The 16,527-nt window shown below is 42.6% G+C and overlaps 2 protein-coding genes across 4 annotated transcripts in view; both read left to right on the top strand.

Moving 5' to 3' along the window:
* shroom3 (shroom family member 3) overlaps positions 1-9,548 on the top strand; it is a 63,426-nt gene extending 53,878 nt beyond the window's left edge. For all 3 annotated transcript variants that reach the window (XM_088070590.1, XM_088070591.1, XM_088070592.1), the window contains 6 exons: positions 357-618; positions 1,089-1,234; positions 4,231-4,330; positions 4,458-4,623; positions 4,806-4,927; positions 5,801-9,548. In XM_088070590.1, coding sequence (XP_087926716.1) covers positions 357-618; positions 1,089-1,234; positions 4,231-4,330; positions 4,458-4,623; positions 4,806-4,927; positions 5,801-6,205 — 1,201 coding nt within the window. In that variant the 3' untranslated portion in view covers positions 6,206-9,548. The remainder of the gene's footprint in view (positions 1-356; positions 619-1,088; positions 1,235-4,230; positions 4,331-4,457; positions 4,624-4,805; positions 4,928-5,800) is intronic.
* Positions 9,549-10,403: 855 nt separating this feature from the next.
* sowahb (sosondowah ankyrin repeat domain family member B) lies at positions 10,404-16,527 on the top strand. The gene is made up of 5 exons (XM_088071094.1): positions 10,404-12,480; positions 13,273-13,500; positions 14,271-14,644; positions 14,859-15,046; positions 15,785-16,527. Exons 1-5 carry the CDS (start codon positions 10,536-10,538, stop codon positions 16,233-16,235), a joined length of 3,186 nt encoding a protein of 1,061 aa, XP_087927220.1. The 5' UTR covers positions 10,404-10,535; the 3' UTR covers positions 16,236-16,527.

The following is a 16,527-nucleotide window of genomic DNA, read 5'->3' on the forward strand; positions in this document are numbered from 1 at the left end:
TCACCGTCATCAAAATAAAAATCTACTTTGCACGAAGTATATTGAAAATAATTCATTTTAGTGTTTTGTTTTTAACCTAAAAACATGGCGGCATCATGAAAAAAACCTGGCATTTAAAGGGTTACAATTCTGTAATTTAATGAGTATTTGATATTTATGATTCGGACCGATGTTGGTTAAGAAAAATAACTCAATGAAAAATAATAATAATGTATGATATGTTTTACAGCTTGATTTTGCTCGCAGTGTGATACGAGTGTGTAACATTGAAGTGGACCCTGAGGGTTAATTCATGATTTTATTATTAGTAATATAAAACTTTATTGATTTTTGTCTCTTGTCTCATCTGTTTTCAGCACGACGGTGGATTTCCTAAATAACTCCATTGTTCCCAGCGGGAAGATATCCCTCCAGTCGCCTCCATTGTCCCCCTCCACCACCGTCTTTCCTGCGTCTGCGTCCAACCTTTCTTCCTCCACGAAACCACAGCCCTCCGCCGTCACTTCGAGCAGCACATCCACCACGACCGAGGACGACCTCGGTCTTGAGTACCAGCCGCTACCCAAGAGAGAAAAGACACCCGAGGAGCTCCGAGTGGAGTCGCTCGCCCGACAGCTGGTGAGTACCGGAAGTCGGAAGTTCTGGTTCTGCCTTCGTCCACGTTGTTCGGACTTTTGTTTAGCTCGTCTTTACCTCCGTTGTCATTCATAGGTCTAAATCCACCAAAGTCTACCTACTTCTAACGCCGTCTTTGCCTTCTTACGTACTTCTGACGCTCTTCTGTCACAGTGAGATCTGACGCTGTGTTTGTCATCACGGTGCTTGTCAGTGTCCGATATCTATAAATATGGGTGTGTGTGGTCGTCTTTGTTAAAAAAAAGCTAACACGCTTTGGTCGAAACGTTGTGATCCAATAAAATATTTTTGTGGCGTTGAGTAAGTGTGCGGCCGTACCTTCCTTTTTTCTTCAGCCGCCCTGCACCTTCACCAAAAATAAAGAAAGAGATGTGCGTATAACCCCTCCTTTTCCTCCTGTCTCCGTCTTTGTCATCTTTCATAGTTTGATTCTTCCTTTTCGTTGTATGCAGGTGTTGCAGGACCCTTCTCTGGCGCCCCTCCTCGACACGTGGGGTGGTAAATCCACCGTAGAGCTTTTGGAGGAGATCTTTCCGAACAGCAGACTGGCTGGCAGGTCATCGTGGCTGCGAAGGGGCAGTGGCAGATTGGATGACAGGTAAAAACGATCAGCTGTATTTTAAATATACCGAGACTCTTTGTTTTAGTATCAAAAAAAACTCTCGTCCTTTTATTTATTTCCCTGCTAACATAAACGTGAAGCTCAAACAGCCTTTTTAACTGAATACTCTTTGTTGGCGCTCCGGGTTTAATCGTGCCGGTTTGTTCGTGATGTAGATTTTCCAGCTTCCTTCAAAATTGCACAACTTGGATTTCTACTGCGGTTGCTGCCTCCAGCCGGTTTAGCAAAAACAGGGAAAAACAGGATGGCAGATTTCAAACAGAAAGTGAATTATAACAGTAAAATGCGGTGAACGCTGGAGGAGGATTACACTGAATTCCCTTTAAATGTTACTCCGGGATAAAGACCTTTATGTGTTTATTTAACCGTTAGACCAAAACTGCAGAAAGTGACTCTCAGTAGCTGAATGATAAAATGAACACGGGGAGGAAAAGGACTTTGTGTAAACCAGCGTTTGTCATTCTTGTGTTTGCTGACAGCCTCCTTCTCTTATCTGCTGCTGACACGGAGAAAAAACGTCACAGACCTCCGCCGGCTCTGCATGTTGTGGCCTTCAGAGTCAGTGATCATTTTAATTTGTTTTGGTTTGGTGGAAACAAAATGTTCAGGAAAGGAATGTTTCCCCATTGAAACAGAAGTTAAAAAAAAAACAGTGTATTTTCAGAAACCTTCAGTAGATCATAATGACTCAGTATCTCAAAATAATGAGAAACATCCCAAAAGAATGAGCTGGCATCTCTAACTATTGATAAACTTTCTAAAAAAAATAACGAAAAAGTAGGGGTTTTTTTTACCTCAAAATGATAAAAATATTGAAAAAATCTCAAAATAATGACTGATATATCTTAAAATAATTGGTTAATATGTCAAAATATGAGTTTGTATCTTAAAATAAATAGAATAATCCCAAAATATTAAAAAAAATAAATAAATAAAATCACTTACTTATCTTCAGATTCGACTTAGTATATCAAAAATTTGGAAGTTTTCTTATATTATTGAGTTAATATGTCAAAATAACACGTTTTTAAAAAATAATAAATAAAATAATGAGAAACTTCACAAAAATGACTTATCTCAAAATAACAACTCAATATGTGAAAATAAAGAGTTTGTATCTCAATATGAGAAACATTTTCGTAATAGTAATTTAGTATCTCAAAATAATGACTCAATAATGACTCTCAAAACATAATATCTCGAAATATTTACATACTGTCTCAAAATAATGACTCAGCACGCCACAATACTGAGTTTTTATGTCAATATACTGAGAAACTTTCTCAAAATAATGACCTAATATCTCAAAACAGAGAGAAGAATCCCAAAATAAAGAGTTTCTCAGAATAATGACAAGGTATGTCACAATAATAAGAAGTATTTTGAAATATTGACATTTTTAAAATAACGATTTAGTATCATTTTGCATTATTTATTTATTTCAGATTATTTTGAGTCATTATTTATAGGGAGTTTGTAATTCATAATCTTTCCTTTTTTTCATCACACTGGCAGAAATGAGCTTTTTATGATAAATTATGAGAAAACGATGATAAAAATAAAAATGTAGTTTTGTGGTTTGGTCTCAGGGTCGTGGCAGCGGGTACTTCGGGGTTAACTTTAGATGCAGCTGTGGGAAAATGTCCACACTCTTAAGGTGTTATTTTGTCCGTGAACACAAACACCAGATAAATCTGCAGATCTGAAACCAGGTCAGAGTGATGAAGGGTAAAAACATGATGACTGAGCGTTGGCGTTTGCAGCCGGGACAGGAGAGACCAGACGAACCTGATCAACCATGTCTCCGCAGCAGAGTGTCCAAACTCAGAGACGCTTTCTGCGAACGTCACTGAGTCACAGAGCAACTGTGGACACGTGAAACATTTCTTAGCTGCATGAGAACTGATTTCAAGTTTTCAGCGTCTACATGACTAAAACGCTGTTTCATTTCAAAGGTCGAATGTTTTTTTGTTTTTTTTGTTTTCTCGTCTTCTGAGTCTGAGTTCTTCCTGCAGCCCGAAAAACTGAACAACACTGACACCCAGCGGCCAGAGACAGAGCCTCCTCCCGTCTAACTGCTCATACTCTGAATAAAAAAGTTTGGATGTTTTAGAGTCTGAACTTGGGGGAAACTCTGGATTAGTTCAGTTATTGTGCATGAAAATAGTTGATCTCTAAACAAAACTGAAGAGCAAATAACATAAAACACTGTGACATATGTTACTCTTTTTGCATGTTTTTTGTGTTCTTTTTCTGGTATTGTGTTTGTACTTTTCTTTCTTTTTCCTTTTTATGTTCATTTTTTTTGATAGCTCTCAAATTCTTTATTTTTCTGAATTTCTTTCCTCTGAATTTGTTCTTTCTGTGCTTGTGCACTATTAAATGATTATTTTCAGGGTGTCTGCAGGTCCTTAAAAGGTTTTAAAGGGTCTTAAATTCAATAAAAAACAAAACACACACACACACACACACACACACACACACACACACACACACACACACACACACACACACACATATATATATCAGACCTTTAAAATAACGAAATGGTCTTAAATTTAAATTTCATTTTTCCAGCTTTTAATTTGTTTTTGTCAAAATGAGTCCACATTTGTGATGTTTCAAATCCTTGAACTTACCTCTGAACCTAATATTATCTTTATTGAACTAACTCACTCTAATAAAACCTAGTTAAACCTTCCTCTGCACTGGACCACACACTTACCTTTACACTGTATATCTAACTTTATTCTTTATATCTGCACAGCTTAAATAGGTAAATGATGATTTGTCTGAAAATCTTTCGTACATTTGATTAAAAATGATCTTAAAAGGTGTGAAAAAGCTTTAAATTGAAGCGTCTGATACCTGCAGAAACATAAAAACGTCTCCATCAGCGGCAGCAGTGTATCGTTGAGGAAATAACAAAAAAAATGAAATGAAGCTTTTAAATGATGTTGTTTGCTTTCTAGGATCCAAGGTTGCGTCTGTGATTCTGCTGCGAGCTCAGCGACGGACGGAGGGACGGAGACCGATCTGGATGAGGAGGAGAAAGACCTCAACACCAGGAAGGTAAAAAACAGATTTATCATTATTACCACTGAATTTTTGTCTTAATATCGACATAAAAAGAATTTGATCGTAGTTTCAGAAAACCCCCTCAGCAGTATCACAGGTGTGTCGCTGTGTTTCCGTCCAGGTGGAGCTGTGTGAGGCTCTGCGGCGCAGCGCGGCGGCTCTGCGGCAGGAGAAAGAGGCGCTGTGTGAGGAGCAGAGAGGTCACCAGGCGCTGGGGGCGAGCATCGAAACGCTGGTGCAGGAACGCCTCAAAACCAACGAGAGGGACAAGTACAGCATGTTCATCGGTACGACAACAGTCACATTTAAAAAAAGCAAAACAGAAAACAGAAGCAGTACAGCAAGAACGAGACGTGTGTGTGTGTGTGTGTGTGTGTGTGTGTGTGTGTGTGTGTGTGTGTGTGTGTGTGTGTGTGTGTGTGTGTGTGTGTGTGTGTGTGTGTGTGTGTGTGTGTGTGTGTGTTTGCAGGAGATCTGGAGAAGATCGTGAACCTGCTGCTGTCGCTGTGCAGCCGGCTGTCGAGGATCGACCGATCTCTGCTCGCTCTGGAGGGAGAGGAGCTGTCGGAGGAGGACAGAGCGGACGAGAGGGTGAGACAGGACAGGGACAGGACAGGGACAGGACATACCTGTCTGACACTCTGCTGACCTGCTAACTGACAGCCTATAGTCCCTCCCCTTCACCTGTCCCCCATAGGACTTTATTTCGGATAAAGATGTGTGATAGTCAACAGGCAGAGAAACAATCGCTCACTTCTTTAAAGACTTAGATGGTGAAAATAAAATATTCCTCATTTTTTAGTGGATGTTGACGTGTACAGTTTGCAGCAGGGACACTAAACTTTAGGGGACACTTTTACAAAATACAGAAGGTCAGGGGCCAGTCACAGCAGCCCCATACATGTTTCTAGGATCTTTGGACATTTCTAGGATTGTAGGACGTTTCTATGATTTTAGCACAATTCTAGGTTTTGTGGACATTTCTATGACTTTAGGACATTTCTTGGATTTTAGGACGTTTCTATGATTTTAGCGCAATTGTAGGACTTTTAGACTTTTCTAGGTTTTTAGCTCAGTTCTATGATTTTTGGACATTTCTCAGATTTAAGTACATTTCTGAGACTTTTGGACTTTTCTAGGATTTTAGGACGTTTTTAGGATTGTAGGACATTCGGGGTTTAGCTGGGCCCTCTGTCGGGGGGTGCAGGGGATCCTCCACTGACACTTTTTTATGAATAAGTCCCAATTCGATGCTGTTTTATTCACTCTGACACCTTAAGTAAACTAAAAGTACACAAACAGTGTGAGTCACTTTATATTTATTGAGAATTAAAAAATGGCCGTGGGGCCGCTCAGCTGTTATCGGGGGGCCAGATTTGGCCTGCGGGCCATGAGTTGATTATCTCTGTATTAAACCAGACTGTGTGAGTGCTGATAAATGTTTCGGTGTCTCCTGTCGTTCAGGACTGCCTCCATCACAAACGCTCTCTGCTGCTCGCTCAAACCGAAGACGCCCGGGAGCTGAAGGAGAACCTGGACCGGCGGCAGCGTGTCGTCCACGCCATCCTGTCCGGCTACCTCACTGAACCGCAGCTCCGGGACTACCGCCGCTTCGTCGGCACCAAGCCCTCCCTCCTCATTCGCCAGCGGCAACTGGACGACCTCATACGGCAGGAGGAGGAGCAGCTGACGCGGCTGGCGGAGAGTTTGCCGCAGGAGGTGGCGGAGGCTCACGGCTGGTCCAGAGGGTGTCCGTTCTCATCACCGAGCCCCGCCCACTGCCCGTCGCCTTTACCACCGCTGCTCCCCCCCGCTGTGACTCCAGGCGCCGCCCACGTGGTCCGCTCCACCACTGTGACATCACTGTGACGTCGCTGTGACGTCACGGACCGGCCGCCGTCAGAGCGGCGGTGAAGGATTAGAAATGAAGACGATTTGCTCCCTAAAATCTGAGCTCTGAACTGAAGGAGCTCCACATGAAGGAAGAGTTCACACTGAAACTATGCAGAAGAAAAACTTCAACGTGCCTCATTTTATTCACACGTGACCCTGCGTCTCACGTCTGTTCACCTCCGCGTCAGCGGCCAGCGCTGCGTGGACGAAACCAACCGCTGCCAACATTTCTAAAGATCCTCCGGAAAATTCACCGTCAAACACGTCAAAGGACGATCCCAGCGTTTTTACATCATTTCCTGCAGGTTTCCAGCTCTTATCGTGTCTGAAACATGTTTGCCTTCAACATCTGAATATCTCAAATTTGCCTCTCAGTACGGCCGAGAGCAGCAATTCAAAGATGTAAAAGTATTTTTCAGGTATTTTAGAAAGCTCCACATTTACAGAAATATTTCAGATGACCTTAAAGGGAAAGTTTAGAGTCTGACACAGAAGCCATGTGTGGACGAGGCAGCAGCAAAACAAATGAACCATCTAAAAACCAACACGAGTTTAAAGCAACATGATGCAGCTTTTAGTGTTGAGTCTCTTTCTGTGGTCGTCAAATACCGACGCATTTGGTCGAAGGTCGGACTGAAGCACAAACCCAAAATGTCGGTATTTGACGACTTGGGAGTGACACTCAACAATCAAGTAAAAGCTGCATAATGTTGCTTTATGTGTGAGCTATATTTCAAATGTTTTCACTGCTTTACTTTATGCCTTTGAAACCTGAGCAAATTCGCCTGAAAAACTGGGGAGAAGGCAATGAGCAACTTAAGAAATTACTCAAAATCTGCAAGAAATTATAGGGAAAAAAGTTTTAAAAAATGACCTGTAAAAGAAAAAAAAACAAGAAAATGACCTAAAAATTAGCAAAAGGTAAAGAAATAAAAATAAAAACAGAAAATGACCAGAAAAATAAAAAAACAAGAAACAAAAAAAAAAACCAGAAAATGACCTGAAAATTAGTAAAAGGTAAAAAATAAATAAATAATAAAAACAAGGAAATTACCTGAAAAAAGTGCTAATACACACAGAGAGAAATTCATACCTCTGTAACATAATTTTAAATTTATAATTATAAATACAGTTTTTGGGACATTTTCCCCTATTTTCTAAAATATATTTAACAATTTTATCTCTCTCCTTCACTTAAGAAAACAAACTCATTTTCGAGTGACGGGAGGGCTTAAATCAGTCATTTTTAATTTACAGAAAACAGTTTTTGTGTGTGTTATTATGTGACTTAAATTCACCAAAGTCCCACAATAACACAAACAAACTGGCGGCTTTAATGAGAACATGAAACCGGCTGTTAGACGTCAACGTAAAGCAGTGAAAATATCCTAAATATAGCGTACACTTCTGCTAATATTGATGTTTTTCAGGTGACTAAAAAAGTTTTTGCCTTTCCCCTCAGCAGTATACTCCATGTGGGACTCCAGCCTGCTGTACTGACTGTGGATAAACACCCCACGTTACCTCCCGAAATTCAAACTATCCCTTTAATGTCCTCAACTGAACTAAAGAAGAGGGTTAAAAAATGTATTTTGGCTCTGGAGTTGTCCTTTAATAACCCTGACGGTGCTTTTCGGGAGCCTCAAACCTGCAGAAACTCTTCATATCTAACGACAGAACAAAGTGAGCCGGTGTTTTATCTTCCAAAGACAAAATACTCTCATCTTTAGATTCACTTTGTCAAACTTTTTTCAGAGATTTTCAGGCGCTCGGCGTTCGCACATGTACAGTCAAAACGTAAATTAACACCAAACTTTGAGGGGGCACTGTTTTTTTTTTTTTAATTGACCGTGACGAAAAAAAACTAAACTCTGAGATAACGAGAGCTCGTGCTCTGATCACATGATACTGTAACACTTTCACTGTCACTGCTGAGCTTGTAGCACTTTTTTTTCTGTCTGCTGCAGAATTTACACTGAATCATAAACTTTGTTCTGCTTTTGCCTCTTTAAGAGCCGATGTGATGAAACATTTCTTAAAAAAAAGTTTCCAAAGATTTTCACAGGATGACTTATTTGCAGATGTCAACATAATTTAAGTTTGGATTTACATTTTTTTTCTTCTTCCCCATGTTCAAAATGTCAGTGTTTTGCTCCTAAATAATCACACTTTAACAAAAAAAGCCACAATTTAGTATACCAAAAGATTTTTTTAATTTCTGCCATGAAAAACAAAAGAAGGATTAAAGAAATACATGAAAAAATGACGCCTCGCTTTTCCAAGTTACAATTAATGTTAACGAGCTGTGTCACATTAGTTTTTTATGTGTGTGATTGTTGCAAACAGCTGCTAAAACATAAATAACAAAAATCACATTTTAATTTTTCTTGTTCACTTTTGGATATCTGTCATGTAAAACACTATGCAGTTTTCTGAGGACGTCCAGTTCCAGCCCCTTTATTTTATTTTTTAAATTTTTTGACTTTGTGATTTAATTCTGAGGTCATGAAACGTTCAAATTAAGCGGCACAATGAAGTATTTATTCAAGCTGAAATCATAAATGTTGCAAATTTTTGTGAGACAAGGTGAAGTAAATATGAAATGGAAAAAAAGGTCATCAGTCAAGAAAAAAAACATTAAAAATGATAAAATAGTAATAAATAAACATGTAAAATGTTGCACAATCTTCTTTAACTGTTTTTTAGGTCACAGTCATGAAATATGTCAATATCACAGTAATCACTGTGAGATTAAGTTATTCTGAAATTATTTGCTCTGCATTTTACCTTTTTTTGAGTGCACTGACCTCTCTGGGCTCCCGTAGTTCTCCACAGGACATATATTTTCCTACTTTGGGTCAAATCTTCAGTCTGCAAACAGCAGATCGGGTTTATATTTAAGTCACATCAGCTTTTTCAGGCAGCAGGCACCATTTAGCTTCCCTTCAGCTCAATTAATCTGGGGACTCTGAATGGCGTAAAGGCCGTCACAGAATCAATATTTATTGTTGAACAGCAGCAGCAGTGAGAGGACGTTCATATAGTTTTTATCTGTTTCATTCTACGCCAACATTTTACTGTTTTAGTCTTTAGAGCACCTTTTAAATATCTCTAAACATCACACGAGCGTGCACACAGTCTGTCCGCGTCAGTAACCAGATTTTACTCTTCGTTATCGTCTGTTTTTGTTGTTTTCAAAAGGCACAGCAGATTATCTCAGACTTTTTTATCGTTGAATGAAATTCAATGTTTGCTTTATGAAAGGACAATTAAATAACAGCTCCTGGTTTTTACAAAATAAATGTATTTTGTGAATGACTTTGTGTCGTCGTCAGTGTGTCTCTCTTTCTCACACACACATAAATACACACACACAGACAAATGAATGTCTACTATGATGCATTAAATCGGCAATACGGCAATTTTGGGATTTATAACAAGGAAAGCTGCAAAACATCATAAAACATTGTTAAACAAAAACAGAAAAGGAAGTCTAAAATATTACATTTAGTCTGATTTTATCATCCACCTAAATAAATATCAATGAACTGCTTAACAGCTATTTGGAAAAAAAAAAAGTTTTTGTGTGTAAAATGAACAAAAAATTGACCCAAGTGCAACAGAAACAATGAAACAGTGTGTGTTTATTTATTTTTATATAGAGAGAGAGAGAATGTACAGTCATACGAAAGTGACTGACAAGGAAAGGATTACAACAGTAAGTAATAATAATAATAATAACAATTATTATTAGTAGTAGTATTTTAAAAAATGCTAAAAAAAAAATAATTTAAAAACTGCAAAATAATACTAATAATAATACTACTACTAGTAATAATAATAATATGATCATGATATTAAAATAAAGAATAAGAACAAATTTTAAAAAACATCTGAGTATATTTCATCTACAAAAATGACTTTTTCTATTTGTTAAAAATTTAAGAGACAAACTAGCTTTCAATTCTAATTAAAAACATCTAAAATATGCGGAGAAATTAAGAAATTGGGCTTTAAGAAATCCAAAATAAGTGTTAACATTTTTACCTTCAATAACAGTTGCATTTGTTGTTTAAAAAAGCCTCACCTGTGCATTTATTAAACAGATTTTTTTTCATTTTATTTTTTTATAGGCTACATGATGAGACACATCCGGGTACCGTGCAGGAATGCGGCAGGTAGGCTGAGGGGAAATACCTGAGGTGGGCGGAGTTTGGCTCCTCGGACAGAAACGGCTCTGCGACCTTTGAGCCGAGCGGCCGCGGGCAGAGACAGGAGACACTCGGGGGGACATTTGGGAGCAGAAATGGCCACAGACTTCACTCAGGACGCGGTGCTGCATTTCCTTCAGAGCAGCGGAGGCTCGGTGAAAAACTCGGACCTGCTGCTGCACTTCAGAGCCTTCATCAGGGACCACCCGGACCGGAACCGCAACCGGGAGCTCTTCAAAAAGTTTGTCAACTCCGTGGCCACCGTCAAACAGGTCGACGGCGTCTCTCACGTCATCCTCAGGAAGAAATTTAAGGGACATGTCCCCGGAGGAGGAGAGGGGAGCTCCCCCGAGCCGCGCAGACTCCCCGCCGGGAAGAATTCCGAGCATTCCCCGGAGAATGTTAACCGCAGCCCGGCTAATAGCGCGGAGAAGCCTCGGCAGAAACCGAGGGAGGTGACAGCAGCCGCCCCGCCGGGAGGAACCGCAGAGAAAACAATCCTACCTGCAGCTGGGATCATGCTCAACAATAATAACAACAATGTGGAGACCAATCTGAGCCTGAAACAGAGAACAAGCGCACCTGAGCTGTCAGGTAGACCTGCAGGAGCTCCAGTGGGGAGTCAGAGGAGCCCCGGTGTGTCTGAGCCTCCTGCCCAGGAGCAGAGCACCAAGGTGGGGCAGCACAGGTTGGATTTGGGGCCTCCTCATGTGGGTTCTGCAGCCGGAAATCATGGAGAAACCAGGAAAAAAGACCCGGAACCAATAATACGGAAAAAGGCCGGTCTGCAGCCGGAGCCTCCTGACCCAGATCTGTGCACCAAAGTGGGGCAGCAGACAATGGGTTTTGGGCCTCCTCATGTGGGCGCTGGAGTCCGAAATCATGGAGAAAAGCAGGTTCCAGAAAGAGGGATGGAGGCCAGTCTGCAGCAAGAGTGGAGCCTTCAGTGCACCAAAACCACCCAGCAGGTCCCAGAAACCCTCAGAGGGAGGAAGCCGGAGGGGCGTCTTCATCCGGAGCCTGCTGTGGTCTGCGGAGTCAGAAATCATGGAGAAACAAACCAACAAGTCCCAGAGACCGTCATCAGGAGAGAGGCCGGTCTGCAGCTGGAAACGTTTCCTCATCCGGAGCCACAAATAAACCTCAAATTTGGGCAGCACAGAGTGGGTTTTGGGCCTCCTGCTGTGGTTGCTGGAGTCAGAAATCATGGAGAAACCACCCAGCAGGTCCCAGAAAGAGGGAGGGAGGCTGCTGTTTATACGGAGCCTCCTGCCCCAGATCGGAGCCCCAAACTGGGGCAGCACACGGTGAGTTTTGGGCCTCCTCCTGTGGTTGTTGCAGCCAGAAATCAAGGAGAAATCAGCCATCAGGTCCCAGAAACCCTCAGAGGGAGGAAACCAGAGGGGCGACTTCATGGGGAGCCTCCTGCCCCAGATCAGAGCACCAGGCTGGGGCAGCACACGGTGAGTTTTGGGCCTCCTCCTGTGGTCTCTGCAGTCAGAAATCTTGGAGAAACCAGCCAACAAATCCCCAAAACCCTCCACCAGGAGGCTGGTCTTCAGCTGCAGGACGCCCCGCGCCGCATCCGACACAGGAAGAGCTACAAATCTGCTGTTTCTTACGACGATGACGAGGACGAGGAGGAGGTTCAGGTGGAGGGAGGTTCAGCAGGAGGAGCGCGGCCCCTGAGTGCTCCACTCCGAGACACGGCGAAGGCCACAGACCTGCCTGCTCCTCCCTCTGTTGTCTCCTCCTCCTCTTCGTCATCAGAAAGACCGCTCCCGCAGATTTACGTGCAGGACGTTGAAGCGGAAACGGCGCCCCCTGGTGGCTCAGGCTGGAGTGGACAGTGGGCCGGTCCAGAGTCGTCCAGCAGGCGCAGCCTGCCTTTAGATGCAGAACGGTATGTGCCGTCCCCGTTCCGAGATGAAGAGGCGGTGCATCACCGCGACGTCCACGCAGACCGCCGATACTCGCAGCCCGGCTCCCCCGGTGGACTGCAGTGGAACAGCAGCTGTGACGATCTGCAGGCCCGCGCAGGTACAGCAGCCGTCTGCACGTTAAAGGTGTAGTTTGGATTTTTCGACGTGCGGTTGTCTGAGGTTCATAGACAGTAGGCGGGTTTCCGTAACAGATTTGCACAAAACACTTGCCGCCATCTACCGTCTTATTTTTATTAATAATGTCAGTGTGTTTTACTTTATTTTCCATCTCATGTTATGCATTCTGAGCGTTCAGGTTTTACCTTATTTTATCTTAATTTTACTAGAGTGGGTTTTATCCGTGTGAAGATTAGAGGTCGACAGATTATCGGAGGAGATTTTTGGCATTTTGCCGATTATCTGTATCAGTGTTTTATTTTAATGATCACCAATAAGATTAATTAAAAAGTGCATAGAAAGTGTCATTATTGGATGAACTTCTACTTCATAAAACCTCAGGGAGATATTTTTATTTATTAATTAAAAAAAATTTTTTTACTTGACTTTATAAAAAAAAAGTTGCCAGAAACTAGTTTTGTTATATTCTGAATTCCAAATATTAACAAAAAGGTTTTCGTGTTTATTGTAAATGCATATCGGTTCATTATATTTATTATCAGTCTCATTAACTGCTTATAATCAGTCCTGAAAAATCAATACCGGTCGACTCCTAATGTTTTGAACATCCGTCACTGTTCTTCTTGAAATGTTATCACGAGAAACAAAGTCATCTCGCAATTGTGTTTTATCAACATTTTGCTTAATTTTTGGGCAAATCTGTAATGGAAACCCGCCTCTTGTAGAAATGCATTTTAAAAATCGCTGATTGTGTCTTTAACTGTGTCAGCAGGTAAACCTCGAGGCGGGTCTAAAATCCAGGAGGTCCTGCAGCGAGCTCAAGAGTCCACGATGCATCGAGGCACCGTGAAAACCACGGCGCCGTGGTATCACTCCACGGGCAATCTCCTTGACGACCGAGAGCCCGCAGCTCGTCGTCCACCATTCCATCACTCCACCGACCGTCTCCATGACGACCAGGGCGCCGTTGTCCGCATGGTGCCGTGGCATCTCTCCACAGGTCAGAGCTAAAGGTCGACGATGTCAGTCTGTCAACCCAAAATTTCACTCGGTTCAGCAAGATCATGTGGTTTTATTTAGTGATCTCCTCATTCAGAATACGGTTTATTTTTTGTTTATATTATTTTATGTTTTTTATGTTTATAACTGCGAGACGAGGGCGTGTCTGAAGGTGTCTTTTTGTGATGGACGCGTCGGCCTTTATTTTGGGCCATTGTGAGAACTTCTGACCACTTTAACGTGTTGAAATGACGTGTTGTAGCTTGTTTAACCTTTAGGGATTGTTTGGTGCATTTTACCGAATTTTCATTCTTCATTTTTTGGATAATTTTGGTAAGGTTGTGTAAATTTGGCTAATCTGGGAATTTCCAGCTTAGCTCTACAATAAGTCTAAAGTACATCGTGAGCAAAATTGTTACATTTATGCTGTTTAAGTGCAAAAATGCACCACTGAAACCCAAAAAATAGACAAACTGAAAAAGAAAAAAGAAAAACGATCTGTAACAAAGTTTTTAATATGGAATTTAATTTTACATTTTCTGGGCTTTTTTTCCCAATTTTTTTGATAATATCTAAAAACCTTCCTATTACACACCCATGCAAAATAGTTTTCTTTTCACCTATTACATTTTCCTCACAAGTTGCTCATTATGTTTCTTCTCGTGTTTTAGACGTTTTATTGTGAAAGACGCCTGAATGCAGCACAAAAAACTGATGTCAATCCAGTTTTTAAAGGGTAAAAGCACACTGAACTTTTTTTTTTTCCTGCAGGCGATCTGTGCGATGACCGTGAGGACGCAGAGTCAAGCGAGGGCTCCACCTCTTCGCCGCCGCTGCGGCAGCGCCCGGGGGTCGCCCGGCGGCTCAGCAGCCAGTTGAGGAACAGGATGTGCCGCAGCCTGGGAGCCGACCTGGACCAGCTCCTGCAGGAGCAGGCGAGGGCCACAGGAGGTAGCGAGGCGGCCCGGCTGAACCGCCTCCACATGATCTCCTCCTCGCTCAGCCTCCGCTACAACCTGTCGTCCTCCTCGCTGTCGTCCTGCTCCACGCCGCCTCGCTCGCAGAGCTTTGGAGAGCTTGTGGAGGAGAAAGGAGGGAGGAGGGTCTCCACCGCCGCCTCCACTGCTCAGCAGGAGGGTAAACAGGTGAGACAGTTTGCTATCTTTTATCCCCACATTTATATATATATTTATATACATATTTATTTAGATTTTCCATGCTTTAAAATACAGTGGTTAACAAAAGCCCAGAGTGGTTACATTGCAGCTGTGGGCTGCAGCGCTCTGGACCAGTGTAGCTTCTTACACACAAAAACCTGGAAAATAAAGAGTTTAAGTTGATGTTTGTTGCCGTCATCAGTCGCTGGTTCCTCTGGAGCCCAGAGAGCACGCCTGGCTGGTGAAGGGGGCGGCGGGTGCCTGGCCCGACATCTACGCCCTGTTCAGAGAGGACACGTCGCTGCTCAACAGACAAGACTTCATCTCCGGCTTCACTGTGCTGCACTGGATCGCCAAACACGGAGACCACAGAGTCCTCAACACCTTATGGTACGCAACTAGCAGCTAACAGCTAGCAGCTAACAGCTAACAGCTAGTAGCTAACAGCTCACAGCTCACAGCTAGCAGCTCACAGCTAGCAGCTAATAGCCAACAGCTAACAGCCAGCAGCTAACAGCTAACAGCTAGCAGCTAACAGCCAACAGCTAGCCGCTAACAGCTAGTAGCTAGCAGCTAGCAGCTAACAGCTAGCAGCTAATAGCTAGTTTACACTATAATACAGGAAGGAACTGGCAGCCTGCAGGCCAAATCTGGCCTCCAATAGGGTGACCCTAAATGTCCTTAAAAATTTCCTAAAGTCCAAGAAATGTCCTAGAATGTCCTGAAATCTTGTAAAAAGTACAAAAATCCTAAAAAAAAAAAAGTCCTTAAATGTCTGAAAATCCTACAAAAGTTATAAAATTCTAGAAATGTCCCAAAATCTTAGAAATGTCCTAAAATGTTGCAAACGTCCTAAAATACTAGAAATGTCCTTAAATTTTAAATATGTTAACCAGGGTTTAGAAGTTGAGAAGAAGGTTTAGGTTTTTTAGTTTTGTGATGAGTCGTATCTGAGCTGCTTACATGATCGCAGAAATGTTTCAGATATATTTGTATGTATATATATATATATATATATATATATATATATATATATATATATATATATATATATATATATATATATATATATATATATATATAGTATACATCGAGGCGACCGGACTCTGATCTGCTCTCTGGTTTCAGGTACGGCGTTCAGAAAGCCGGTTTGACCTTTGACATGAATGCAAAGTCAACATGCGGCCACACGCCGCTGCACATCGCCGCCATGCACGGCAACAGGAACATAATGCGGCTGATGGTTAACAAGTTCAACGCGGACGTGAAGCTGCGGGACACGGCGGGGAAGAGGCCGTGGCAGTACCTGAGCCGTAACGCGCCGCCGGATGTCTTCCAGCTGCTGGGAGCTCCGCCGCGGCGTCCTGCCGGGGGAGGCGGGACGGAGGACTCGAGCTGGGAGCGGCCTCAGGCGCAGCGCCGCCGCAAGCGACATCACCTCTCCTTCGCTTCCTCGGGACAGAGGCCGGTGACCATTTCGGGCACGACGAGGGTCAAAAGGTCATCGTCAATCGCTGCGTTCCTCAAACACAAATCGATGCGGCGGTTTCAGGGGCGTCAGTCTGACCCCGTGCTCTGATGGAGGGTGGAGTCTGATAAACTGTTGGCCGGTTTCATAAACACAAACTGACGGCGCCGCCAAGATAAAAAGGGCGAGTGGCGTTCACTTGCAGAGGCGTGAACGCCGTGCTGTGATGACTGAGGTCACACCTGTCGTCCGCTTCACGGACCGAGCGGAAAAACGGATCTTTGCCTTACTAACAGCAGGACGCCGCATTTTTAACTGCTTCAGCGATCATGTAAAACTCACAGTCACTCTGGATATTTAACTCTGTAACTGTTCCAACACTCAAATAAATACACGAAACACA

The sequence above is a fragment of the Plectropomus leopardus genome, chromosome 20 (genome assembly GCF_026936395.1).
Source record: "Plectropomus leopardus strain MGB_pleo_1.0 chromosome 20, ASM2693639v1, whole genome shotgun sequence".
Lineage (NCBI taxonomy): Eukaryota > Metazoa > Chordata > Actinopteri > Perciformes > Serranidae > Plectropomus > Plectropomus leopardus.